The following is a 27,632-nucleotide window of genomic DNA, read 5'->3' as shown; positions in this document are numbered from 1 at the left end:
ATGAGGATGACATACTGCCATTCAAATAAACAAACCAACTGACACAGATTTAACTAACACAAAAGACTTTTTTTCAAAAACCTATACTCTTCTTGGCTTGGTATCAAATAACCAGTTCTTGGTTATGTGCTGGCTGTGCCAAGGGTTTGTCTCAAATTATCAGATGTAAGAACTTGAAAGAGAGGAAGGGTTGGTGATGGGGCTAGATTCTCAGGAGTGAACTGTTGGAACACATGACTCCAAATTAGTACTTAGGATGGCCATTTATTTGGATGCCTTCTAGAGCAGCCTTGACAGGTTTTGAGTGCCTTGCAAAACTGGTCTTATATTTTTGAAACAAATGCTATCATGTCAAATATATTTGTAATATTAATACTTGGAATTATGTGTATAGTGTTACCCAAAATTTAAATTAAAAAAAAAAAAAGGAAAGTGGAGGTGGCATAGTGATTGGTCACGAATCTGGATTAAAAATGCAAATTCTCCTGGAGAGAGTTTGCAGATTTCACATTTGTAAAATGACAATTGTCACATTCGCTCCATAAAATTCCAAGGAGTGGCTAGGGAGGCCCATGGAGAGTCTATCACGTTGTATAAATGTAAAACAGCCTGATTCCCTCACCCAGAGGGACCTTTTCCTCTAACTGTGACCACATGGAATTCAGTCAAGAACGTGAAAAGAAGCAAGCAGGCCTTTGAGCAGAGAGATTAGTCCATTCATCAAATATTTGCTGGGCATCTACTTTAGCCAAGCATGGTGTGAGGCACTGGGAATGGAATACTGAACAAATCAGAGACATTCTTGCCTTCACAGAGTGCCCAGTTTTTCCACAAAATCCATGCCAGTTACTTATAAGAAAGTCTTCCAAGCTCCAACTCAATCTACCAAGTCACATTTCAGAAGCAAGTCTAATAAAAGTGGGCTTTCTGGCCTAGAATAGACTGAAATCAGCAATTAGAAAGGACACTGCTGGTTTAAGTAAATTGACAAGAGGAAGAAGCACCAGCTGACATTAGTAAGTGAAGGCGTGAGAATTAAAATTATTTTAAGCAGACATGAGAATTCAAAAAGTTGCCTAGAATCATTTGGTGTAAAAGTATCTCTACCCTTTTCAGTTGGTCTTCAGAGAGCATTACTGTATTGTAGTAAAATATCTTATTAATTATAACCAGTTATCCTTACTTAGCATGCTGCACTTTAAAAATCTGCTTCCACATACCTAATAATAGTAATGTGCCTTAGCATCATGGTAGGAACTCATTTCTTAAGGCATCAAAAAATACATAATATATTCAGCATAATTGGTTTAAGGTGGAAGGAGACATCATAATATTGTAAAAGGGACTGGAAAGTTATGTTAAACACTTTTTTTTTTTTTAGATGGAGTTTCACTGTTTTCGCCCAGGCTGGAGTGCAATGGTGCAATCTCTGCTCACTGCAACCTCCACCTCCCGGGTTCAAGCGATTCTCCTGCTTCAGCCTCCCGCGTAGTTGGGACTACAGACACCCATCACCATACCCAGCTAATTTTTGTATTTTTAGTAGAGACAGGGTTTCACCATGTTGGCCAGGCTGGTCTCAAACTCCTGATCTCAGGTGATCCACCTGCCTCAGCCTCCCAAAGTGCTGAGATTACAAGTGTGGGCCACCACACTCAGCCCACATACTGTTTTTTAAAGGTAAATTTGGCCATCTGAAAAATTCACTTATATGGAATAGTTTATTCCCTGACCATACCAAACCATGACACTAAATAATAAAAATAAAGTAGAAAAAGGTCTGTAGTAGTTTCTTGCTCCCTCTTTTTTTTTTTTTTTTCGAGATGGAGTCTTGCTCTGTTGCCCAGGCTGCAGTGCAGTGGTGCGATCTTGGCTCACTGCAACCTCTGCCTGCCGGGTTCAAGCAATTCTCCTGCCTCAGCCTCCTGAGCAGCTGGGATTACAGGCATGTGCCACCATGCCTGGCTAATTTTTTTATTCTTAGTAGAGATGGGGTTTCACCATGTTGGCCAGGCTGGTCTCAAACTCTTGACCTTGTGATCTACTCACCTCGGCCTCCCAAAGTGCTGGGATTACAGGTGTGAGCCACCGTGCCCGGCCCTTGCTCTCTCTCTCTCTCTCTCATATAATCTATGTACATAATAGATAAACCCAGGACGTCCTACAGTAAAATTCCCAGCTCTTTAGAACTCACTTATATTCAAGGAAACAAAACAGAAAATGGTAAAGTTCTGTTTTACCTACTTATACTCTGCCTCTTCTGATTTTGCTAAGACCTAAGAGTGATCCTGCATTTTCTCCTTATTTAGGAGAACTCCATCAGTGGTTTTAGAAAGGTCTCCATATTGTGTTATTTTTATTAGTTGTTTTTTTCCTCAGAAGGCCCTCTGGCAAGTTTCTAAACACTTATGTCACTGGGACCCCAGCACTGTGCCTGCCAGACCAGAAGACAGAACCACATACGGCCCTGCTCCAGATACCAGAGCAGTTGTTTAGGCAAAGACAGACTGCTATGAATCCCCAGTTTCAACAGTCTCAAGGCTGTCTGCTCTGCAAGGATAGTGGTTAAGCACCCTATATTCACTGCTGTATTCCTAGTATTTGGCATAGTGTCTAGCACAGTGTCTGGAAAACAACAGGTGTTCATTAACTATCTGGGGAATGAACGACTGAGGACCAAATCCTTACTCCAGGGAGCCTGTACGTACCACACCAGAGCTCTGGGCCTACCCATCCCGGGCCTTCAAGGACTCAGATAACACCATCTTTCTCTGTGTGAGAACAGTTAGCTGGGTATTTTGGCACAGTGCTACAGAGAGGAGGGGTAGGGTGGGGCAGAAGCAGCTTCTTTCTGCTGGCTTTGTAAGCACCTGTCAAAACCTAAGGCCAAATCAGTTCCATTGGTTGATGTGGTAGGGTGAGTGGTACATGGAGTCAGAAACGTAAATAGTTAAATTTCACCAGGGCAAATTCTTTATGCCTAAGAATTCTTGTTTTACTTTTTCCCTTGTCAGAGACAAGGTGTCCTTAACAGGGGCAAAAATAGGTGTCTAGACATCTAAATTCATTAAAAAAGACAGCAGAGAGAGTTTGTAAATCACTGGAACAAAGAATATTTTTCTAGCAGAGCAGAAACAAAGTAGTTACTGCATTCCTCTCCACAAAACTGGTCCTGCTACAATGCTATAGTAAAAAGGCAGCAGCTGCAGTGGCCAGGCTAGGCCAGTGCAAGAGCCAAGCATCTCTGTCCACATTGCTCTTGCCAAGTTTGTCACACCTGGAGACCAGGTCTAGGAGCAATATGACAAGAGGGTCCTTGAGGCCAATGACATCTATGTGTCATAAAGAATACGGCATGCCCCAAACACAGACACCTTGCTTAATCTGATGCCTTGGGGTTAGGGTAGGGAGGGTACGGAAGTGGCTTTATTTTAATATCACAGGAGAAAAGTTTGAAGAGTCTATACATATACATAATCAAGTCAAAATCAGAGCAGAGAAACACAGAGTCCTTTGGCTAGCACTGCAAACAAATTCCCATCCTCCCAGATCTGCTTCTTCCATTAGATGATTTCCAAACTGAGATTAAGTACAGCAACCTTGGCAGACCATGTGGGAAGTAGGCCCTTTAAGCACTAGCCTTCTTCCTGGTGGTCCCAGGGATCCACTGCTCTCTAGCACCAGCAAAGTGTCAAGGACGAGGAGGGATGAGAGAGAAGGAAGAAGGGAAAGAAAGTAGCCAGGATCACCAGAAGAAGCTAAAAAGCCAGTAGTTGGGGGCTTGGCCTTTTATAGGCTTTGGAAACCAGGTGATCGTAGAGAAACAAGGGCTTTTCTCATGTAGTGAGGGGTGAATGGCTATTTTGCTGTGTCCCTCCAGGGAAACTGAGTGAGATGGCCCCTGACCAGCTGCTGTCTGCTTCCTATGGGAAAAGGCTGTGTGCTGGGTACCAACAGCAGAGGAATGCAAAAAAGGCTTTTCTCCTCCTCAAACATCATTCTATTCCTGCAGGGGAGAATAATGCTTCAGAACCAGGGACGCTTGTTTACAGCCCTGGGGCTTCAGTGTGGAAGTCTGATGCCCACCTACCATTCTCTATATCCGGGACTTTGGGACATAGTCTGAGCATATCATTCTCCTGCTTGTAACACTTAGGGACTCCTCATCTCTGAGGGGATCAACCCTCAAGTTCTTGGGTCCCTCCTGACCTGGACCCTGCCTACCTCTTTAGTCTTAGCTCTTGTTTCTCTTACATCCTGAGCTCCAGTTAGAATAAACAGCTTGCAGTCCCCTGAACCTGCCAGACCATTTTACATCTCAGACCTCTGGCATAGATCCAGGTTTGTTAATTATTTCCCCCAGCCCCGAGAATGTCAGCAACTTGAGGGCAGGGACTTTGTTGATTTTGCTTCCCACTGTATCCTGGATGTCTGAAACAGTGCCTGGCACACTGCAGGCACTCAATAAATGTCTGCTGAAGGAAGGAATGAGTCTCAGCACTGAAGGCACTGCCTCTGGCTGTGGATGTCACAAGGACAAGGTTTGGGTTGTGTTCATTTCTGCATCTCCTAGTTACATGGTTTGACATAGTGTAGGCATTTTGTAAAAGTTGATAAATGAGAGAAGGAATGAGTGATGAATGTTCATAGGGATGAAAAGCTAACAATACTGGCATTTCTCCAAGAATGAGTTACCTTCCAGTCTTCTGTTCTGTGTTAGGGCCTCTTTTTCCTTCTTTCATGTTGTCTATTCTGTGAGAAGAGTTACCTTTTAAATGAAGCATATTTTAAATTCTGTTCAAACACAGCACAAGAAAATTGGGCTAGATTTTCTCAAAGACTTGGCTAGGCTAAAAGTCATGGGCTCTACAGCTAATCAGGGATGATGGCAGCAAGTGCTGCTTCCATTTTAATTTACATTTGAGAAAGAACCCTATCTATAGAACACTGGCCTTGTAAATTATACAGACTCACCATATCATAAATTTGAGAAACTACTTTATTTTGGATTTTTTTTGTATATTTGCATTATCTGTGTCTCTTTTACCACTGGGGCTGGGGATGGGAGGAAGGCTGGTCACAGAAAGCCCTGGATAATATATCAGGAGGCCTGGTTCCAGTGACCTGGAGTAAGTCCTTCTCCTCTCTGGAAATGAGGGGAGTTGGAATAGATGATCTCTGAAGGCCTGTGAACCTGCAGACATAATATAATCCTGTACTATGGGCAATCATGCACTTATGCATCCTATGCTGCCCATACCTGCATAGGTACGACATTTAAACATGGTAAAAAGAGAAGGCGCTTATAATATTTTTTTCTTACAAAGGAAAAAAGTCATCACATAAAATATGCCACCCCCAAAGTCTCAATGAGTACCTATTCTGATTTTCTAATCTAGCTTATTTAAGAAAAGAGAACTGATTACTTACATACACACACACACACATACACACACTACCGGAAAGATTATGTCCATTATAGACTAACGGGATATGTGCATGGAGGCACAGGAAGGTGGGTAGATGAATGGACAGCATTTAATGATGCCTTAAAATTCAAAGGTTCCAAGTAGGGTTTGGACCTTTCCTGTGAGAACTGAGGACAAACTTTCCTTACTATGGAGCTTTTGGGTGGTATGAGAACAAAAGGGTTAATAAATGCAGAGCACGGGCTGACAGGTTTTCTGGTCATACCCTAATAGCTGCCAGAGAGCATGGATACATTCCACGGAACATTTATGGGCTCTCCAGCACTAGTCTATGACAATTTTATTTAATCATAAAAATATAATAGTCATCAAATCTTTTTGGAGTTTCCAGTTTACTGCTTTCTCAAGTGAAATAAATGGTCTCTCGGATTTCTTCTGCTTTCATCTCTCTGCTGTAAGTATAGTAGGATAAGGTTCCAATTAAGGCCCATTAAAGGTTCACATTGATTCATTGAGCCATTTTCCAGTTTCTTTTCCTAACACAATCTCAATGCACCTCTGAGTTATCTCTGTGGTGTGTTTTCAGTTTAGCAGTTGCCCATATGTAAAATAATTATTTGGGTGTGAGGTCGCCTTCCCTCCCACTTCTATAGCCCAAGGTGGTGAGTGGAGATTCTCCTTCACTGCCTTCCAGACAAGAAGAGGTTTATCACCTGTCAGGTATGTCCAGGTGAACCAGGCATGCCTCTTTGGGAAGGGGAGCTGGCAGCTGACCAGAACCAGACTGATACTCCAAAGTCCCCTTGGCAGTGGTGTCAAAACAGTGTTTTGAGTGGCAGTCCTGAGACCCTGAGGCGGGAGGATCCTCTGTACTTCTACATGTTTTGGTCCACAGAGGAACCCTGTAGGCAGAGGTTTCTCACAGGTTCTCCACAGATGGGGAACCATGTTCTGACAGCTGGTCTGGCCATGACTTCCCAATTCATCTTATAATTATATATTCTTCCTCTATCAGAGCTGAAAGCCTTCTTCAGAGCACACAGGCTAACTCTTTATACAGAGAGGAAACTAAAGCTCAGAGAAGGGCAGTGACTTACCCAGGGTCAAACAGCTGTAAAGCTGTGAAAGGAACCAGCAGTCCTGACTGCTGTACCAATGTTTGTTCCATTGAGATGGGCTTTCTGTAACTGATGAGGGTCTTATATAAAATCTCCTATCTCAGGAGAGGTGTTCCCTGTGATTACAGCTTAAGCCTTTACACAGTCTATCTCAGAGTGATTTTTATTACAAACGCCCCCTCTGTGGCTGAAGACCAAGGCAAGCCCAGAAAAATTCGTCATGAATTAAACTTTGACAAAAGATTCCTTCTGGCCTCATTTTCTTGTGTTGATTTGATACCCCAATAGAAGATTTTAAATTGAGCAAAGGATAACTGAGGTTCATGCACACTCCTGACCTGGCAGCAGCTCCTCGGGCTGGCTGCTGCCTACCTCAGTTGACGTCCTGGCAACACAGCCACTCAGGCAAGCCAGGAGTACCTTCTGACCTCTCAGAGGTTTGTGGAGTAAAAACTGTATCTAGTGTGAGCATGTGGCACTTTGAACTACCCTTGTGTGGAAAAATTCACTAAAACAACGAGGAAAATAAAAGGTATCTTTTATTTGGATTCTGTGAAGTTGGTAACTTTTAATGCAATTGGCCAAAATTGCTAACTGGCAAATTTCTCCATTCTTATGTCAGCCAGTTCACTCATCAGAAGTCTCAAAATAAATATTTAGGTATAAATTATTTTTAATTAAGAATTTTTGTTCTACTTTTGGAAAAAAACCCCACATTTTTTTCTTTGGTGCTATAATATTGAGAGTAACTTGGTTCCAAAATGGTTGCATTGCTGAAACTCCGGCTCTTCCTTAGACATGATGTATTTCTATTTTACGAAAGGAACGTATCTGTCACACAAAGAAAGAAAATACAGAAAGCTGAATGCTTGTGTGACAGCTAAAGAAGAAGCTGCCAACTCTGGGAGAACAGAAAGGCCTTGAGTGCTGGAGTTTCCACTCTGAGCCCACCACCGCAGCCTCCATTCACGAACTGGGACGGGGCTAGGGGAGTTTACCAGTGGGTGTGACCTAGGACTGACCATCTGCCTTTGAGGCAAAGAGCGAAGTAAGAATGTTTGAGCAGGAAATTAAGCCACCTCTAAAAGTTCTAAATGCTGGAATGGGATTCTGGAAAACTGCCACTCTTAACACACAATGACTCTAGGAAACCACTCCTTATTTCTGTGAGCAAGGAAACACCCAAGGTGAGTACAGCAGATTCATTTTCGGAATTTGTAGTCAAATTAACGTTTGGGGTTTCTCACTAAGTCACTGAGTTACAAAAGAGCTGGAAAATGCATGGCATGCAGCTCAGGCCGAAGCGAGTTTCGCGAGTTTCGCTGTCCAACTTACTTGCCTGTTCTGATCCGCCCAGAAGCTTTCAGGAGCCTTTGGCAGGGTGTGGTGCAGAGCAGACAGTTACATGATCAGCACGGACTTCACTAGAGAGAGCTCGATGGGGGCAGGGGGGTCAAGGGGATCCTTCCTTTCGGGGATCACAAGAAACTCCAACTCTGATATCTGCAATCTATGGGGCCTTTCCAAATGAAAAAGCCAGTTGCTAAATAAAAGTATGCAAAGGTGCATATTCCCAATATAGTAATATGCAGGCAGTCAAATCATCAGTCATTTGAGTTAATTTAATCATCAGACCACATTTAATTATCTAACACAAAATGTAAATAAAGTGAAGGGTTGACAGCACATACTAATTATGTTCATTATAATAATTAAATGGGAAGGAATTTACAAAGAGTCAAGAAAATGCCATAAAATACAGGGAATCTTTTGATTAAAACAACATTTTAATTAGAAACTGCAACCCTATAGGAAACAGAAGATTCATTCCATCAAGGATGGGACGTCACTTTTATTATCCAGGTTTCTCTTCTCAAGTCATCCTTGGTATCAAGGGGCTCAGTCTTTCCAGTTAATAGACTAAATGGTGGCAAATAAAAAGTGCCAATCCTTTATGCAAAGCAGTTACCTAATCAAACAGTAGGCTGCAGCAGGCTTTCAGGATGCCCTGTCTTATAAAGACACAAGCTGTTTTCCCAGTAGGAAATCTATGATGCCCTGTCGACAAATTGGCTCTGCAAATTAACATGACTTCTGACTAATGATAAGGAAACATTAAATGAATTGAGCATCTAATTTCTCCTGTGAATTTCCTCTGATTTACAGAAAGTGGCAATAGGCGAAACAGATTCACTTTCTTAAGTATAGAAGTGAGGTGGAAACTCACTGAACTGCCAGTGGTGAGGCTAGGCTCTGCCAATTCTCGCTTGACAACTTCTTTTCCTTCTCTGAGCCTCAGTTCCTCCACCTACAATATGAGGGAGATGGACTAGATATCTCCCAGAGCCCTTCTAGGATGAAGGCGCCATGAATCTATGACTGAAGAAGCTAAGGCCAGTGCTGAAAACTAAACTTACCACATCCTCTTAGCAAATGCTCACTTAGCAAATTACTGGACTTCGTGGGGGCAGTAGAAAGGGAATTTAATAGAACTAGTTTTAAAAGTGAAATCAAACTAACAATTAACCTTTCAGTTACAGAAAACTTCCCAACTCTATTGGGATATGAGCAGTTATCACCTCAGCAAGCTTGTGGCTATTCTTATACCCTGTCCTTACCCCGCAGCTTGACTGGCATGGAGCACAGCCATGAGCTGGTGAGCATAGCCTTTAGTGCATGTAAAACAACTGTGGCTGAAGATGGCATCACAGAGCAAGGTATGTGACATCTCACCTGTAAGAAGTCTGCTTATAAGTGTCTGTCATTGGACTCCCTCTACCAATAGTGAGGAGCCAAAGTATACTGAGTTTTTAATGATAAGTTGCCACACAGTGGGCAGGCAGCTCATTAAGCTGTCTGCTGCTGATGGAATCTGGAGTAGAGTAAGGAAGGTATGAAAAACCACAAAATAGCTTGGAGTCCCCATGAGATCAAAATGCTGCTCTGTGGTTCTAGTTTCAGCCTTTAAAATGTCACAGACTCATGGAACTCACAGGGGAGGTCATCTAGTATAATCCACTTCTTTTTTGTTTACTTCATTGTGTAAAATATGTATAACATGTAATTTACCATTTCAATTTTTTTTTTTTTTAAAGACAGAGTCTTGCTCTGTCGCCCAGGCTGGAGTGCAGTGGCATGATCTTGGCTCACCGCAACCTCCGCCTCCCAGGTTCATGCGGTCCTCCTGCCTCAGCCTTCCCAGTTGCTGGGATTACAGGCGTGTGCCACCACGCCCAGCTAATTTTTTATTTGTAGTAGAGACGGGGTTTCACCATGTTGGCCAGGCTGGTCTCGAACTCCTGACCTCGCGATCCGGCCACCCCGGCCTCTCAAAGTGCTGCGATTACAGGCGTGAGCCACCACGCCTGGCCTCTACCTTATAATATTTCTAATATACGACCGGGCGTGGTGGCTCATGCCTGTAATCCCAGCACTTTGGGAGGCCAAAGTGGGCGGATCACCTGAGGTCAGGAGTTCGAGATCAGCTTGACCAACATGGAGAAACCCCGTCTCTACTAAAAATACAAAATTAGCCGGGTGTGGTGGCGCACACCTATAATCCCAGCTACTCAAGAGGCTGAGGCAGGAGAATCACTTGAACCCGGGAGGCGGAGGTTGTGGTGAGCCAACATGGTGCCATTGCACTCCAGCCTGGGCAATAAGAGCGAAACTCTGTCTCAATAAATAAATAAATAAATAAATAAATAAATAAATAAATATTTCTAACATAAATATTATGCTTAGAAATATCATCTCCATAATGTGCAGTGTCTCAGCTTCTTACAATTACTATCTTTTCTATAAGCTTCTTACTTCTCTACTTTTTTTTTTTAAATCTTGTTCTTTCTTCTCATAGATTGTTGCATTTCAGCAACTGCCCCAGATCTAAACTGACCTCTGTAATCTTCCCTCAAATCAGAAGTGGATGTCCAGTTTAGTATTCAATCCTTCTGGGAGGCAAGGTGTTGAAACACAGGGTCTGGCTTTTTTCACTTTTCTAATTTCTTTCTCAGCGTGAGCTTACCTCTCACCAAGGATCTTCAAACCCCACTGTATCCTCTTCTTCTCCAACTGACAAGTGACAGGGTCTCAGTCTGTTCCTCCTCCTTGTATTGACCAGTGCTCTCTCCACCCATTTCATCTGCTTTTTTTCCCATCCCAGCGTGCCCAGTCATCACTTTCCCACCATGTCCAAGTCAGGTCTTACATGCCATCTCCAAATATGAGTCCCCCATCTCTGATACTCCTTAACTCAGAGCCCAGAGATGCCAAAATTGTGTGTTTTATCTAAAGGAGAGGATTAGTCTGTGGTCTAGCATCAGCAGAAAAACTGTCTGAAATCCCATGAAATTCTGAGTTCAGTAAGTTTATCATAACAGAGTTCGTTTAAGCAAAAAGTTTTAAACCATCCTTAATACGAGACACACTGAAAGAGCTGAACTTTGTCCTGCAGAAGTGCACACAGCAAAATATTATCACATATACAAATTACTCACCTCTTTCAGAGGCAGTAGGCAGTGTCTTGATATATGATAAACAATTTAAGTATAAAACAAGACATTTTTAGGGAAACCATGAATGTCCATACAAGATAAAGCCATACAGCCGTTAAAAATACTTAACGAAGATTCTGATATAATGTTAAGTGCATAAAGCAGGACACGAGCATTTGTACAGTATGAACTCAGCCATGTAAAATTACTCATAGAAAAGAGGCTGGAAGGGAATCTGCCAAAGTGTTAACAGTGGCTATCTCAGTGAGATCAGGAATAACTGTGATTCCATTTTTTTCTTTATACTTGCCCTGTCTTTTTCTTTTTCTTTCTTTCTTTCTTTCCGTTTTCTTTCTTTTTTTTTTTTTTTTTTTTTTTTTTTTGTGAGACAGAGTCTCGCTCTGTCTCCCAGGCTGGAGTGCAGTGGCGCGATCTTGGCTCACTGCAACCTCCACCTCCCACGTTCAAGCAATTCTCCTGTCTCAGCCTCCTGAGTAGCTGGGATTTCAGGTGCCTGCCACCATGCCCAGCTAATTTTTGTATTTTTAGTAGAGACAGGGTTTCATAATGTTGGCCAGGCTGGTCTCGAACTCCTGACCTCAAGTGATCCACTCGTCTCGGCCTCCCAAAGTGCTGGGATTACAGGCGTGAGCTACTGAGCTGGCTGCCCTTTTTCACAATAACTAAAATCAGAAAAATAAAATCAACTTTTAAGATAAAATAAAAAGCAATTTAATAGGTTGAATGGATGCACATGAAGAAAAAAAAATCTACACGGATGATTTCCCTCAACTTTCCTTCCTCTGAGCAGTTTGTAAGAGATCTGTGAACCTACTAGGCCTGGTCCACAGAGAGGACACAGCATCCCCATCAGGGAGTGTTTGAAAGGGAAGGACACTATCTGTGCTGTAGAGGTAGGAGGGGAGAAAAAGCTGCCATTTACTCTCCTGGCAACAGGGTCTGTAAAAGGGGAACTTTTCTGTGTATAATATTCTGGTAAGGATCCAAACTGTCTATATTTTAGCCATGGGAATCTTTCTAAAACAGACTGCTTATTCCTGCAGTGCAGTTCAGGGAATGCACTGAACATACACTTTGCCTCCATGCTTACTTGAGGTATTAGAGGCATCAACAATCATCTAGGAAATACAGAGCAGGGCTTAGTGTCCCTTTGAACCCAGATGGCTGTGACTTCTGAGTTCTTGGGCCTGCCTTATTTATTTTTTTCTTTTTTCTCCTTCTCAGGAAAGCAATTTCAGCTCTCATTGTGCAGCTTCTCACCTTGTACTTGGCTCTGCCACCACAACCATCTCTTTTATTCCTGCCCAGATCTAGTTTGCTGCAGGCTAGATAAACCTTGCAAACACACTTGTTAGAGATTTGCCTACAATAAAAATTAGAAAGTTTAGAGTAAGGCTAGGCGCGGTGGCTCACACCTGTAATCCCAGTACTTTGGGAGGCCAAGGTGGGTGGATCACGAGGTCAGGAGTTTGAGACCAGCCTGGCCAAGATAGTGAAACCCTGTCTCTACTAAAAATACAAAAATTAGCTGGGTATGGTGGTGGGTGCCTGTAATCCCAGATACTCAGGAGGCTGAGACAGGAGAATCACTTGAACCGAGAGGCAGAGGTTGCAGCGAGCCGAGATCACGCCACTGCACTCTAGCCTGGGTGACAGAGCAAGACTCTGTCTCGAAAAAAAATGAAAGTTTAGAGTAAGAGTTAAGGGGTTGTTCAGAGGCTTTTTTTTTTCTTAGCAACAATCTATACAGTTAAGGTTGGCTGAGTAGGCTTTTTTTTTTTTTTGAGGGAGTTTCGCTCGTTTCCCAGGCTGGAGTGCAATGGCGCGATCTTGGCTCATCACAACCTCTGCCTCCTGGGTTCAAGTGATTCTCCTGCCTCAGCCTCCTGAGTAGCTGGGATTACAGGCACACGCCACCATGCCCGGTTAATTTTGTATTTTTAGTAGAGATGGGGTTTCTCCATGTTGGTGAGTATGTGGTCTCGAACTCCCTACCTCAGGTGATCCACCTGCCTCGGCTTCCCAAAGTGCAGGGATTATAGGTGTGAGCCACTGTGCCCGGCCAAGTAGGGGGCTTTAGATAAATAAGGTTGTCAGGAATTACTATTTGATATGCTAGTTATGCCATAATCCTGGTTTCAAAGATAAAGAGAAATAAGGTACTTTATTATTAGTGAAAAATCGATAACATTTTCCAACATCTTAAAAAAGCAGAAAGCAGGCCAGGTGTGGTGGCTCACACCTGTAATCACAGCACTTTGGGAGGCCAAGGCGGGAGGATTGCTTGAGCCCAGGAGTTCAAGACCAGCCTAGGCAACGTGGTAAAGCCCCGTCTCTACAAAAATTAGCTGGGTGTGATGGTACCCGCCGGTGGACCCAGCTACTCAGGAGGCTGAGATGGGAGGATCGCTTGAGCCCTGGGGGTCAAGGCTGCAGTGAGCCATGATCATGCCACTGTACTCCAGCCTGAATGACAGAGCAAGAACTTGTCTAAAAAAAAAAAGCAGAAACCTATTTACAAATGAAATCTATGAAATCTTTTTTTCTTTTAAATCTATGAAATCTTGCTCAGAAACCAAATAATTAAAGCAGTTTAAAGCAAAACTACTCTGAGTGACCTAAGCGGGAGAGTCCTACCCTCTCAGCCTCTCACCAACACAAAGGAAGACTCTAAGCACCTAGGCAGAAGCCAGGAGCCAAGAGCAGTTTCATAGAGCACCAGACTCTAATACTACATGAAAAGTGACCCAACTTGGAAGATGTAAACTACCTTATCAAAACAAAAACCCTGATAGCTAGAGCAGCAGACTCCATGTGGTAAGGAAGTAGATAGTAAAGAATCTACATGGTAAGAGAGTACATGCTTCTCTGTGGCTTAAGAATATTTTATTAAAAATATTTTATTTTTATAGCTGTAAGAGGAGGCCCTAGTGCTAATCTAATTCTTATCAAATCTATTTGAAGAGGGCCAGGTGTGGTGGCTCATGCCTGTAATCTCAGCACTTTGGAAGGCCAAGAGCAGGTGGATCACCTGAGGTCAGGAGTTCAAGACCAGCCTGGCCAACGTGGCAAAACCCCATCTCTACTAAAAATACAAAAAATTAGCCAGGTGTGGTGGTAGGCGCCTGTAATCCCAGCTACTTGGGAGGCTGAGGTATGAGAATCACTTGAACCTGGGAGGCGGAGGTTGCAGTGAGCCGAGATTGTACCACTGCATTCCAGCCTGGGTGATAGAGCGAGCCTCTGTCTCCAAAAGAAAAAAAAATCTATTTGAAGAGAAGGAGCTAGAGGCATATTCCTGGGGTCTGGTTAAAGGGCTTTACAGAGGACATTTGGGTTCCAGCCCACTAGCCTGCCTTTTCTCATTCTAATACCTCACACTCTCAGCACCGGGGGAGCATTCTAAGGAACTTTCCAGGGCCTCTTACCTGGTTATCTGGGTGGTTGACAGTGAAGTAGCCCACACAGACGATGACCTCATGAAGGAGGCTTTCACAGGAGACTTGGCTGCAGTGGCCCAGCAGGGAGCTGGCCATGTGCCGGAATGCAAGGGACAAGCCCTCTGCCCCTACAACAGACTGACAAAGACAAGGAGCAGTTAGAAGCCCTCAGCCCAGGGAGAGCCAGGGCTGCAAATCACAAAGCAAGACTGGCCCTGTGCACTTTCTGCCATGGTGCTGGAAAAACATGACATTTCTACAGTACTATGCTTAACACTTTAGTTTAGGGGTTCTTGTTCTAATAAATGACCATAATAAATGCAATGTTTAACCTGAAAAGGGACAGTAGTAGACCAAATGCCTGTACCACATGGATCAAGACATTATCTACCTAAAGCACAGTTATTTATTCTATTTTTAATAACTTAATTTTTCTCATATACAAATATTCTTACTGTAGAAAATCTGGAAAAGCATAAAAAACCTAAAATTCACCTGTAAATCTACCACATAGCTAAATTCCAACACTTTTTTTTTCTGAAGGAGAAAATATTTTCTTGTACACAGAGTTAAACATATATTTCTAATATTTACGTTTAAACAAAAAATATAAATAACAACTAGTTGTTATTCAAATAAGTAGCTCTATAAACCAAAGGCTCCCAAAAGAATGTAAAAAAACAAACAAAAAATTCTCCCTAAAACCATGAAACCCCTCAGCTATGGGACTTCTGGGATCCTTTCTCCAGACAGGCAAAGGGCTGTCGGCGGTGGGCAACTCAAGAAGAGAGTCTGAGTCTGTCTGTGCAGCCTGCAGCTTCTATTTAATAAACATGTCAAACAGACAGAGCGACAGGAGGGCAAAGGGGAGAGGCGAAGCCCACAGAATATACTTGCAGCCCACACTGGAATGAAGCACCACTACTGGCCTGTGGGAAAAGGCAGCGTTTTAAACTCATCTCTTGATTTGAGGTCTTAGTGGGCTTGAACCAGGTTGGATACATAGCAGCTTGGAAGTTTCAATGAATTCACTTTACTTAGCAGTGGGTAAAACAGAGCCATTTTAGTGAGCATTCCTGAAACAAAATTACTGCTAAATTTTAAGAGTGCCTTTTGTCTGTTTCACAGCCCCAAAACAAAAAAATGTTTTTCAAGCCCCAAAGAGACTTCAGAAGGGCTTTGCTCCTTTAAATCAAGTAGTGACACCTTCTCAGCTCAGCCTTTATTTAATTAGTCACGTCCAGCATGCTGTGACCTAATGCCCTCTGTTTAACCTTCACTGATAAGAGCAGGTCAAGGGGCATATAAGTTTGAATATAAAAATTAAACCAATTTTTCAAGTAAACTATATTTCCTTTTTAGCCAGAATTAATTGCCAAGTCAGTACATTGATTTGTTTCCTGAGACCACCTTCGATTGTAAAAACTGTCAAACTGAATGCAATATACAATATCTCCAGTCTCAAGGTCACCCGTGCCAATATGAATTCAGAGTGAAATCAGACTCTTTGCTGAAGAGGGAAAAATATTTTGATAGCCTTATTGGTATACAATGAAATGGAACCAGCTAGGAAAATACTCTGATGGATAACCTTTTGTACTATTACATGATGGGTTCTCACACAAAATAAGCACACAGGTTTGTGGCTTTGAAGAAGGGTGAAGGAGCACTGGGAATGCTGCATTCAGTTTCCAACCTTCTGACTCAGCATGTCTGTTTAGGTAAATTCTTCTTTTCAGAAACTGAGTCAGTTCACATTTTCTGGGGGCCTACTATGTGCTAGCGAGCACAGCACTTTTATGCAATCATATTTAATCCTCACATAGTCTTGTGAGATAGGTGTTCTTAATCTCTATTTTACAGATGAGGAAATGGAGTCTTAAGTGTTCAAATGACTTGTCTAAGGTCATACAATTTGAAGAGGTAACGTGATGGCTCAAAGTCATGTCATTCTGACTCCAGATTCAGGGGTCTAATGAGGATGCCTCCCTGTAACAGCTCTGTATTCTTGTGATGCATTGGAACCCAAACCATCAACATGTCTTATATCATCTTGTCTAACTCTTCAGCAGGTCAGACAATTTATCTCACTTCAGTTTTTTCTTCAATTCCTTTGAGCCTCCCAGGCAATTCAAAAATTGTCTCTCAGATTTTTCTGAGGTCAGATCATGCTGAGATGTACACCTTCCTTCTTTCCACTTAAAATCTCTTTTCCTGTTATTTATATATATAGTTCCTAAAATCTCACTTTTGACATGTAAGTTGTTTTGATGAACTAGAACATGAGTTTCTCTGACCATAACTATCACAAAAATAGTACTTTTCTGGAAAACTCATCCATTACTATACAGTACAAATACTATGTATTTAATTTACTTAAGCATTATATTCTTGATCACGTCCATCTACATCAATGGTGTCTATGTAGACAGACATGTTGCTTTAGCTGGTGAAGCCTGTTTCCCTTCCCTTGAATATGGAAGGCTTATGACTGATTCAACCAATAAAGTATGGTTGATAGGTAAGTATATGACTTCTGAGGCTAAGTCATAAAAAGTCCTGTAGCTTCTGTTGGTTTCTCTGGAACACTTGCTTTCTGGAAGCTTCCTCTTAGGACGCTCCCATTCAGAATCGAGACACCATAGTGTTTTAAAAAGTCCAAGTCACATGGAGAAGCAGTAGTAGATGCTCTGGCCACCAGTCCTAGGTGAATCTTGTCTTTGAGTCATCCCAGGCATCAAACATGACAGTAAAGAGCCTCCAGATGACTTTAGCTCCTGGCTGTAGCCATGATATCACGGAGCAGAGACAAACCATTTCCACTGTGATAAGCCCCATCTGAATTCTGAACTCCTAGAATCTGTGATCAGAAATAATTGTTTCCCCCAATAAGTTCATCTGTTTGTTTTTCAATGCATAAAAGTAATTAAGAAAAAATACATTGTCATTGGTATATTAAAGGCCCCGATGCTAGAAATTCTGGGCATTTAGGTCCCCTCACATGCTGATGAAGAGTCAGAAAGAAACATGAAGGATAAAGGGTACCTGGAAACTACAGCTAGGAAAAGAATAAGAAAGAGTAAAGGCAAGACTGATAAAAGAAGAGAGGAGAGACAGGAGAGAAACAAAAAAGAAGAAAAAACAGGAAGGAAAGAACTGAGAAGGAAATATAGAGTTGCATGAGAAGAAGGAAGAAAAGGTACTGGAGAATTGTGAGAACCAGTCAAGAAAGGGCATTCCAAATGAGAGCCAGGGCATTTGATTTTGAGAATAATTGTTTTATATTTATTTTTTATTTATTTTGTTATTTCATTTCTTTTTATCCCTAGAGACACTGATTTTGAGAATAGTTGAACCCGCTTGAACCACTCTGGTTTTATTCCTGCTGTTTTCAGCAAAAGTGGCTCAAGTAGGGGATGTTTCAAGTTGGATATAGCAAGGATCTGGAAAGGAGAAATGTTTTTTATCTTAGTTGGGCACAAAGGATTCCAGAAATAGGCTTTTGATTTTTCTTTTTGATTTTTTCTTTTCCTTTTTCCTTTTTTAATGAAATCACTTGACATTATCCCCCAATATTAAGCCCTTTAGGCTTAAAGGCCGCTAGGGAGCAGGTCTGGTGAAGTTCAGTGGTGCTCCTTTGTGAGTGAGCCTGCACAGGCCACAAGTTCACAGGAGGAGAGGGGCAGGGAGCAGGGACCTAGGGCTCCGTGACAGAGTGACTGACCGAACAGCTGACTTATCCTAGATGCTTGTTTATGATATGGAGTCCCCTGTAGCAGTATAAATGTTGATCAAGAAGACCCGTGAACAGGAAGCTGAGAGACAGTTTTTAGATATTTGCTATTCCATAATCTGTTAACAAAAGAAATCACTCCCTTTCGACCCAGCTGATGGGTAGACTGGTGGACTCCATATCCTCAGCATGTAAAGTTAAGGTTCCCTGATTTCCAAACTGTTTCCAGAGAGAATACGGTGGGCTTAGGTCTTCATAAAACACAGATGTTATGTTCAACCCTGAGGCAAGAACCACTGACATTTTTTGGAGCAGATATCTCTCATTTATGTGTGGCTGTAACCTCCCAGAACTCTAGGTATTGTGCAGTCAGTCACCACCTAAGGCTAGTTCAACTGCTCTGGAGACAGAAAAGCATTAACCCAAAGGAAGGGATTTCTGTTCTTGTGACAGATAAACTAATTCTACAAAGTTGAAAGATACTAGATCCAATGATACAACTTAGTCACAAATTTCCTTTTTTGAACAAAATGACAGGAAGACATAAATTAAAGAACTGCACATTTGTCATCAGCTACAATATAGAACTATTCCTCCCATCTCGGAATGGCAAAGTCCACTATTTTCATACATTTGTATCTCTGTAACCTTTTTCCCTCTGAGCAAAGCAATTCATCTAAATTATGGGTTCATCATCTGCCAAGTTTGTTCCTTTTTTAATGAAATCACTTGACAGTTAATAAACTGAAAGAGAAAGTCTATTCCTTGGGGCTTGCTCTGTTCCAAAGGTTCAGTGTTTTTGAAAATTAAATTTCCTACATGAAAAAAAAATCTGTTTCCAGGCTGACAGTCTGGTGTTAGAGCATAAAGCAATTCTTCTTTCTTTAGCTATAAAAACTTAATAGCTAAAGATGCAAATCCCTGTAAAGCTAGTTATACACTTTACATTGGAAACAAAATCAGCTAAACCATCCGTAGAAAGTCATATCAATCAATTTATCTAATTTTGGTTCTATTTACATAAGAAACCATTACTTTCCTTAATATTTAAAAGTTGATGAGATGATAATGTCCTGATCTAAAGAATTCCAGACAAAAGATTTATAAATAGCAGCATGGCAAAGGATGAACACAGGCTTTGGGGTGGGGGAGTCATAGTTACTAGTCCTGGTTCACAAACATGTAACCTTGGGCAAATTACTTAACTGTCAGCTTCTCTATCTGTAAAATGGGTATAATAATACTTTGCATGGTAGCTATGAGAGTAAATGAGAATGCTAGATGTTATAGAGCATCTAATACAGTTCCCAGAAAATAGTAGTTTAATAAATTATAATATATATTATAATTCCATTTATTGTAGTTTATTCCTTATGCCCCAATTCAGGAGAAGAATCTGACATCCTGTCTACACTAAAATATTAACTCTTGATTGGTTAACATTGATATAAACCAATACTTGGTACCTGAAAAGCAGGCAGATGAAGAGCTGCAAAGCTGTTGAAGAAACGTAAACTCTGAATGGCCACTTGGATGGTATTTTGAGTGTAATTCTCCTTGGGACTGGCAGTGCTGGGGTCCAAGATGGTGCCATGGAAGAGGACGCAGTAGAGCATATGAAGAACTCCAGCCAGGTCGGTTGCCTGAAGAGCAGCTGTCAGCCCTGTGGGATCCTGGCGATTATTGTCAAATATGCTGTATGACCTGACAAAGAAACGTTCAATTCTTTGAGAAAAACTACTTAAAGGATGTTAGCAATTTGTATAGGTTAAATGAAACAAGACAAGCAGACGGTTAAAAACAAACCATCTGAGTTGTATAATATGGTAACAAGAAACTTCAAGGAATAAACGCAGCCCTCCCCACCAACTGCACTGTGGCTTTTTCTTCTCCTGGAAGACCAGGCTGCTGCAGCAGTGTCAACTGAGCACTCTGCAGCCAGTGCTGAGGTTGCCAACCACCCTTCCCACACTTTATAGCCTACGTAGCCTCACTTTGTTTAGTATCCTAGGTCTGGGCAAAGTGGACAGAGTCTGTGAAAGCTTTTGGGACTCAGGAGGCCAAAAACACTCCTAGCTTCCTTTCTGGATATATAAAGGCACTCTTCTTAGGGGAGGCAGCTATTAGGAAAGCATGAGGCCTCAAAAACCCAGTAATGTGTTGGTATACTGTGGTAGGAAGATTCTTCAGCTGCTATTGAAGCCCCTTTTCCAACATTGAGGAGTACAGGCAGGACAGGTTGTAGAAGCCACAGTTCCAAGAACAAGCAAGTACTGGATTAGGTCTACACAAATCAGATGAAGTCAGCTTAGCTACGGTGGCAGGTAATGTTACAGAAGAGCAAGAAGAGACAATGGCAGTCGGAAATGAATTCCTAAAATCAATAGTAAAGCAACAGGGGTATGCTAAATCTACTGCATCCTTGAACTAAGGTATTTTTTATTTTTTTCTTTTATTTATTTTTAATTTTTCCCTTCCTTTCACAGGTGTTAAAAAAAAAAGTAGAACCACTCAATGTAGGGCTTGAACCCACTGACTCTGGGATTAAGAGTCCCATGCCTCTACCAACTGAGCTAGCCAGGCAATTCTGAATTAAGGTATATGTGAAGCATCTAGTGACCAAGAGCAGGCAGTTATAGTAAACATGGCTGCCAAGCATTCACTCCTTTAAACAGAAACTGTACAAAGATTTCTAAGGAATCACCTCTCCTTAACTCATAGCCAATATGCTTCACATAGACCTCCCTCCCTATTTACTCTGGCTCAAGGGTGCCCAGGCCTAAGGTAAGCCACACATTTCTCTGGCTGTTGAGCATCACTCAGGGATGCCACATGTCACAATCAGAGCTAATGGGATAGAGGGAGATACTTTTGCTGAGACGCTTGGGAAGAAGTCATCATTTTTTCCTCTACTGGGTTTGAATCTGAGATGTAAGGTTTGGAGTTGCTATAGCCACTTGTAACCACTGCACAAAACCTCAGGTATCTTATTGCTCTTTCTTCATGACACTCTGATTTTTCTCAGGGAGGCAAGTTACAAGTTTCTACTCAATGTCTTCCTTTAATGTGGCACGATCTACACAATACTGAGCAGGAGTGCTTTTATGTTTCTGGCATGGCATAATACTTTTCCCTATTTTTTAACACTATGAGTTAGTGTTAAAAATCTGGGTTAGTGTGTGTATAGGTATGTGTGTGTATTTATATATATACACACACACATATATATACACACACATATATACATATATACACATATATATACACACACACACACACACACACATACACATATATATACGTTGTCATTTGTCATTCCTTTCAGCTGGAACCCAGGATGGGAGGCAGTCCTTGAAGAACTATGCTTACTTCATTATCTTTCCCAGAAGCACTCAAGAGGTGTCACTAATTAAATGAGAATTGAGAGGTGCTGACTGGCAAATTTCTAGTATCTTGTCTAGTTTTCTCAATTCATAACTTAGTTTTTCCAAAGAGATCATTTTATTCATTTTACTTTGCTAGTTGCATCAAAGCAGTTTTATTCATAACCATGGTACACATTCATTTCTTGAATGTGCACTATTTCTAAGAATACAGCCAAATGATATGACATCTTCATATACCTTGTTCTCTACCCAAGAAAGAAGCTCTCTTATGAAATACTGTCATTTCATTTATATGGCAGGATCTGCCAAGTACATTCATATATTTCATCTTATCTCATTCTTACTGGGTTTTCATAGTTGGTAGAGAAGTTATTCATCCTCTCATTGTGCACATGAAGCAAGTGAGACCTACAGAAATAAGGTGAAGTGTTTTAGGTCATACAAATTTTTAGTGGCAAAAGCAGGGATATCACCCAGGGCTTTTGACTGTTTAGGGTCAGTGCTTTGTCCATGGACCAAAACATCCAGGTCAAACAGAGGCTGACCTCCTCTTTTCTCTCGATGTCTTCTTTTAACTCAAATTTTGTGATTAAATACTGTTAAGATATACAGAGACTATAATGCAATCTTGTATTGTCGAGGGGAGATATTTTTGTCTCATAGTACTCAATAAAAACAAAAGTTTAAGAAATGATATTTATTTGCTTATAGGTATATCTGAACCTTTACACAAACTTCTGTTAGCTAATGTCAGCTGGCCCTTACTTCCTTCCATTAAAGCCAAAAGAGTTAGGGGTCAGACCCTGACTAGAGACGTGAGTAGAGATTAATGTGTCTGAGTTTATTATATAGGTTCCAAAAAGGGGCCTGTGTTTGTTTAACACTGATTGCCTTTTAGAACCAGTGACAAGTCAGAAGATATTTCTCCCTAAAGCTAATTTCTAATAGGTTTTCAGAACCTTGAGGATGACTGACATCACTGCTGGTGACAACAGTTTTACTGCTCTGTGATTCAGAATGGTGACTTTCCTTTTACTCTTGTGTTGCTTTTAAACTGATATCAGCATATTCTAATACAGATATTCAGGAATATAGCTTTGTCATTTAAAACATTTTATAATACTTAGTCTTTCTGAGCATTTATTAAGTGACAAGAATTCACTGCTATTTCCTCTTCCAAAGAATACATGTAAAAAATCTTAAAAAAAAAAAAAAGTGAAGGTTATCAGAACATCTCCTCTCCTGTACCATTATTTAGGAAAACACTAATCTGATGGATTATAAAACAATACAGCCCAGTCTTTTGCAAATATTATCCTAATGAAATGAAAACGGTAATTGAGGAAAATCTGCTAAATAAGCATTTAAGAACTTAGATGTGGAAATGGTTCAAAATGCATAAAATAGTGTTTCGTGGAAAAGACCATTCACGTTGAAGACAGCCCACAGAATATATGGGGGCAAGGGGAGGGTTTGACTGTCCCATTTGGCTTCCACAGGACTAATGTAGACCTGAAGGGACCATAGAGAATGTTTACTTTTGATTTAGCTTAAAGTACAGATAATTTGTCCATGAACAGGCCACTGGCTTCTGTTGGTCTTAACTGTCAGTTATAATCACTTTAAGCTTAAATGTTTATAAGAAAAAAGTAAAAGGCCTTATTCATATCAGGCAGGGGTAATGAAGTTTTCTTTAAAAAATACATAGAAGATGTGAAAAATAAGATCTGCAATTTTGTATAGTACATTCTGAGATATTTGTAATTTTACCAGATTTTAAGGTGTTTTTGTTAGGTCTCCAGGACTAGAGATCTTAGTGAGATATTCATTTCTGTTTATCAAAAGCTAGATTCAATTAGGAAAAACTAAAATTGGTTTTTCATCAATACTACACAATGCCTGACAACCCTACTTTACCTTAAAGGAGAGTATAGCTGGGCAAAAACAGCATGATTTGTGTGGGCATGAAGTGCCATCCATTCCATCTTCATAAACCACTTATACACTGGGCCTTTGTTGGCCTAAAAAAGCAGCTGTGACAGTTCCAGACTCTATAATCCCTTTTCTTCTGCTTGTTTGCCCTCATTTCCATGGTCCCCAGATTTCCAGCTTGGTAACATCCACTCTGATCTTCAGTGCAGGTGGTCTTCTAGATTGTTCTCTTAGCTTCTTGGAGTTTGGCTTTGTTTTGGAATCCCTGAGGGATCTTGTGAGAACATCCCATTTTAGCCCTTAAACCCATAGACCTGCACTCAAAGATGTGCACAGTGTTGGAGTGGGTGAGACTAAGTCATTGTCTTCCCCCGTGATGGATGAGAACTTTACTGTTCAAGGAGAGGTAAATTATTTCTCAGCAGTATCCCAGTTTTTGGATATGATGTCCTGGGATATTCTGAGAAAGCCAACGGTATCCAGTAACAACATCATTCATCAGGGTTTAAGGTGAGCACAAACAGGCATGATGTTCTGTCAGGTATTCTGTCTAAAAAGCCAAAGTACCTGTGCTCTGGGAACTCTGAGCACCTGTGATGTGAAAGGTTAAGACCAAGCCTCTGTTCTAGAGGCGTTACAGTCTAATAGTGGCAGGTGGGTGTATCAGTTTCCTATTGCTGCTGGAATAATTACCACAAGTTAGTGGCTCAAAACAATAAAAAATTTAATATTTTACAGTTCTGAAGGGTAGAAATTCAAAACTGATCTCACTAGGCTAAAATCAAGGTGTCACAAGAGCTGTGTTCCTTTTGGAGGATCCAGGGGAGAATCCATTTCCTTGCCTTTTCCACCTTCTAGAATATGCCTCAATTCCTTGGCTTATGGCCCCTTATTGCAGCTTCAGAGCCAGCAACAGGGCATCTTCAAATCTCTTTCTAACGCTGACTTTCTTGCCTCCCATCTTTATTTATAAGGACCCTTGTGATTACATTGGGCCCCCCTGAATTATCCAGGATAATCTCACCATCTCAAGATCCTTAACTTAATCATATCTGCAAGATCCCTTAAGCTACGCAAGGTAATATTCACAGGTTCTGGAGATTCAAATATAGATACTGTTGTAGGAACTTTATTATACCTACTCCAGAGAACCTAGTCATTCATGATTCATTCATTCAACAAATATTCACTGATGGCCAATTATGTGGCAAGCCCTATTCTAGGAACTGGAGTTCAGCAGTAAAATCTATGACCTTTTTCTCATAAAGCTTACATTCTAGTGCCGGAAGATATAAACGAACAAATATATAATATGTAATGTATGGTGTGATAGAGGAGCACGGGACATAGCTAGGAAATGAAGAAGTAGGAATGTGTGTGAAACTACTTTACATAGGGTGGTTGGGGAAGCCATTTCTAAGGCATTATTTAAGCAAAATTCTATAGAAAGTGAGGAAGAAAGCCATGTGGACACCTGGGGGAAGGGTGTTTCAGGTAAAAGAGCAGAAGATCCCAAGGCTTGGAGCCAGGAGTGTGCATGACATGTTCAAGCAACAGCAAGAAGGCCAGTGTGGCTAGAGCAGGTTGAGTAAGTGGAAGAGTAATAGGAGATGAGGTCAGGGAGGGAGCAGAGAACATCAGGTAGAGTCTTGGAAACCATTATAAAACTTTTACTGAGTGACATGGGAAGCCATTGTAAGGTTTTGAGCAGAGAAGTGATGTACTCCGACTTCATTTGAACAATGAGCACTACAGCTACTGCGTTGAAAACTCTTTAGAAGAGCCAAGGCAGAAGCAGAAAGACCAACTAGGAGGCTGCTTTAATCATCTAAGTGAGAGATAATGGTATATGAATCAGGATGGTAGCCATGGATGTGGGAAGTGGTTGGATTCTGAAAATATTCAGATGGGCAAGCCAACAGATTTCCTGATAAATTGGATGTGGGTGTGAGAAAGAGGAGTAAAAAATGGCTCAATGCTTTTTGGCCTAACTGGAAGACTGTGGTTGCCATTTACAGAAATGGGGAAGAAAGTGAAGAGAGCATGTCTCAGGAGGAAAACCAGGAATTCAGTTTTGAATTGGTTAAATGTGAGATGCCTATTATACATCACAGTGGAGACAGTGGATTGAAAGTTGTGTGAAATAAGCTTCCCAAGTATAGGGATTTTTGTCTCTTTTGTTTCACAGATATATCCCCAGGGCTTAGAACAGTATCTCATATACAGTAGCTATTCAATACATATGTGTTGAATGGCTGAATAAATATACAAGCCCAAATTCAGAGGAGGAGTCTGGGCTTGAGATATTTGGAAGCCATCAACACAGAGATGGTATTTAAAACTAGAAACTTATTCTAGTGAGTCTAGAGTCTGAGGATTGATCCTTGGGATACCCCAAAGTTTAGAACCAGGAGAGATGAAAAGAAACCAGCAAAGGAAACTAAAAAATAGTCACCAGTAGGGTAAGAAGGAAACCAGGAGAGTATGGTGCCCTAAAAGCAAAGCGAAGATAGCTTCAAGGAGGAGATAGTAATCAATAACAAAGGTTACCTACAAATAAACATGAGGACTAAAAGGAGGAAATATATACAAATGACTTAAGTCTTATTTTTAGATTATAAAAACCAATTCCACATGCTTAAGATGGGAAGAGGGTAAGTAACAGGGAATGGCATACGGTTTGTCAACAATAAGTGGGAAAAAAGACTTAGCAAATTAGGTGCCTGCCAGTTCAAATGAGAAAACAGCACTGCTTGATCACCAAAGAATATAAGTGAATTTTGACTAACAGGAGTACAACGAACACAACAAGGAAGGTTTAGTTCTGCTCCAGTGCACTGTATGACTATTCTGGAAGTACTGTGTCCAGCACTGGGTGCAGCGCTAATTCAGGACACAAAGTATCAAAGTTCCCAAGTAAAGTGATCCCTGTGGTAAAAGTGTCTGGAAATAATGTCACCCAAGGAATATTTGAAGGAATCGGGAAGTTTAGCTCAGAACTGAAGGACCCAAAGGCTATCTTCAAACTGAAGACGTATTTATTTATGACCCCAGGGGAGACATGTTACTAGAAAGCATATATGAAATAAATCTATGGAAAAGTTTCTAGGGCTAGGTGTGGTGGTACATGCCTATAGTCCCGCTGCTTGGGAGGCTGAGGCAGGAGCATCGCTGGAGCCTAGGAGTTCAAGGCTGGGTGAGCTATCATCGCCTCACTGCACTCCAGCCTGGGTAACATAGTGAGATCCTATCTCTGAAAAAAAAAATTCTAATAATGAGAACACCTAAAAGTGAAGTGGGCTGTTTGGTGTGGTATGACATTCTTCTTCATCCTGGAAGAGGTGGAAGGTCACATCCACTGTAGTAGCAGAGGGCACTTAAGACTCAGCTGGGCATGAGCCTGGATGATGTCTAAGATTCTGTTCAATTCTGGGATGTTACAACAGATGTAAATCTACTTTGAAAATTACAGTCAGTCGGCTGGGCGTGGTGGCTCACGTCTGTGATCCCAGCACTTTGGGAGGCTGAGGTGGGCGGATCATGAGGTCAGGAGATTGAGACCATCCTGGCCAACATGGTGAAACCCTGTCTCTACTAAAAATACAAAAAAATTAGCTGGGTGTGGTGGCACACGCCTGTAATCCCAGTTACCCGGGAGGCTGAGGCAGGAGAATGGCTTGAACTCAGGAGGTGGAGGTTGCAGTGAGCTGAGATCACGACACTACACTCTAGCCTGGCGACAGAGTGAGACTCCATCTCAGAAAAAAAAAAAAAAAAAAAAAAAAAAAAAAAAAATTACAGTCAGTCTCTCTCTCTCACACACACACACACACATACAGCACACCCTCCCTCTCTAACCTTTTATGTTATTTATATAGTAGGTGTGGACAATAGCTTGTTTAATGCAAATCTAATTTGGAGCTCTGTTGAAGAAAATGGGGATGACTTAACGGAGAGCTGAGGGTAAAAGAAAAGTCAAGGTGGAATGTATGTATGTGTAAGCAATCTAAGACAGTCAGGACATTTGGTTAGAGAACAGCAAAAATAGGCTGGGTGTAGTGGCTCATGCCTGTAATCCCA

General features: G+C 41.4%; 1 protein-coding gene across 7 annotated transcripts in view; it reads right to left on the bottom strand.

Annotated features, from left to right (window-relative positions):
• Nucleotides 1–27,632, bottom strand: part of SCAPER (S-phase cyclin A associated protein in the ER) — a 591,234-nt gene that overhangs the window by 12,365 nt on the left and 551,237 nt on the right. For 6 of the 7 annotated variants that reach the window (XM_032176146.2, XM_058428043.1, XM_058428044.1 and 3 more), the window contains 2 exons: nucleotides 19,701–19,938; nucleotides 14,490–14,639 (listed from right to left, as the gene is read on the bottom strand). In XM_032176146.2, coding sequence (XP_032032037.1) covers nucleotides 14,490–14,639; nucleotides 19,701–19,938 — 388 coding nt within the window. Of the gene's footprint in view, nucleotides 1–14,489; nucleotides 14,640–19,670; nucleotides 19,939–27,632 lie in introns of those variants that run through there. The other variant, XM_058428046.1, reaches the window with a different exon arrangement.

This window comes from Hylobates moloch, unplaced genomic scaffold, assembly GCF_009828535.3.
Source record: "Hylobates moloch isolate HMO894 unplaced genomic scaffold, HMol_V3 SCAFFOLD_14, whole genome shotgun sequence".
NCBI lineage: Eukaryota > Metazoa > Chordata > Mammalia > Primates > Hylobatidae > Hylobates > Hylobates moloch.
Note: the sequence above shows the minus strand (reverse complement) of the source record. Positions and strands in the feature narration are given on the sequence as shown.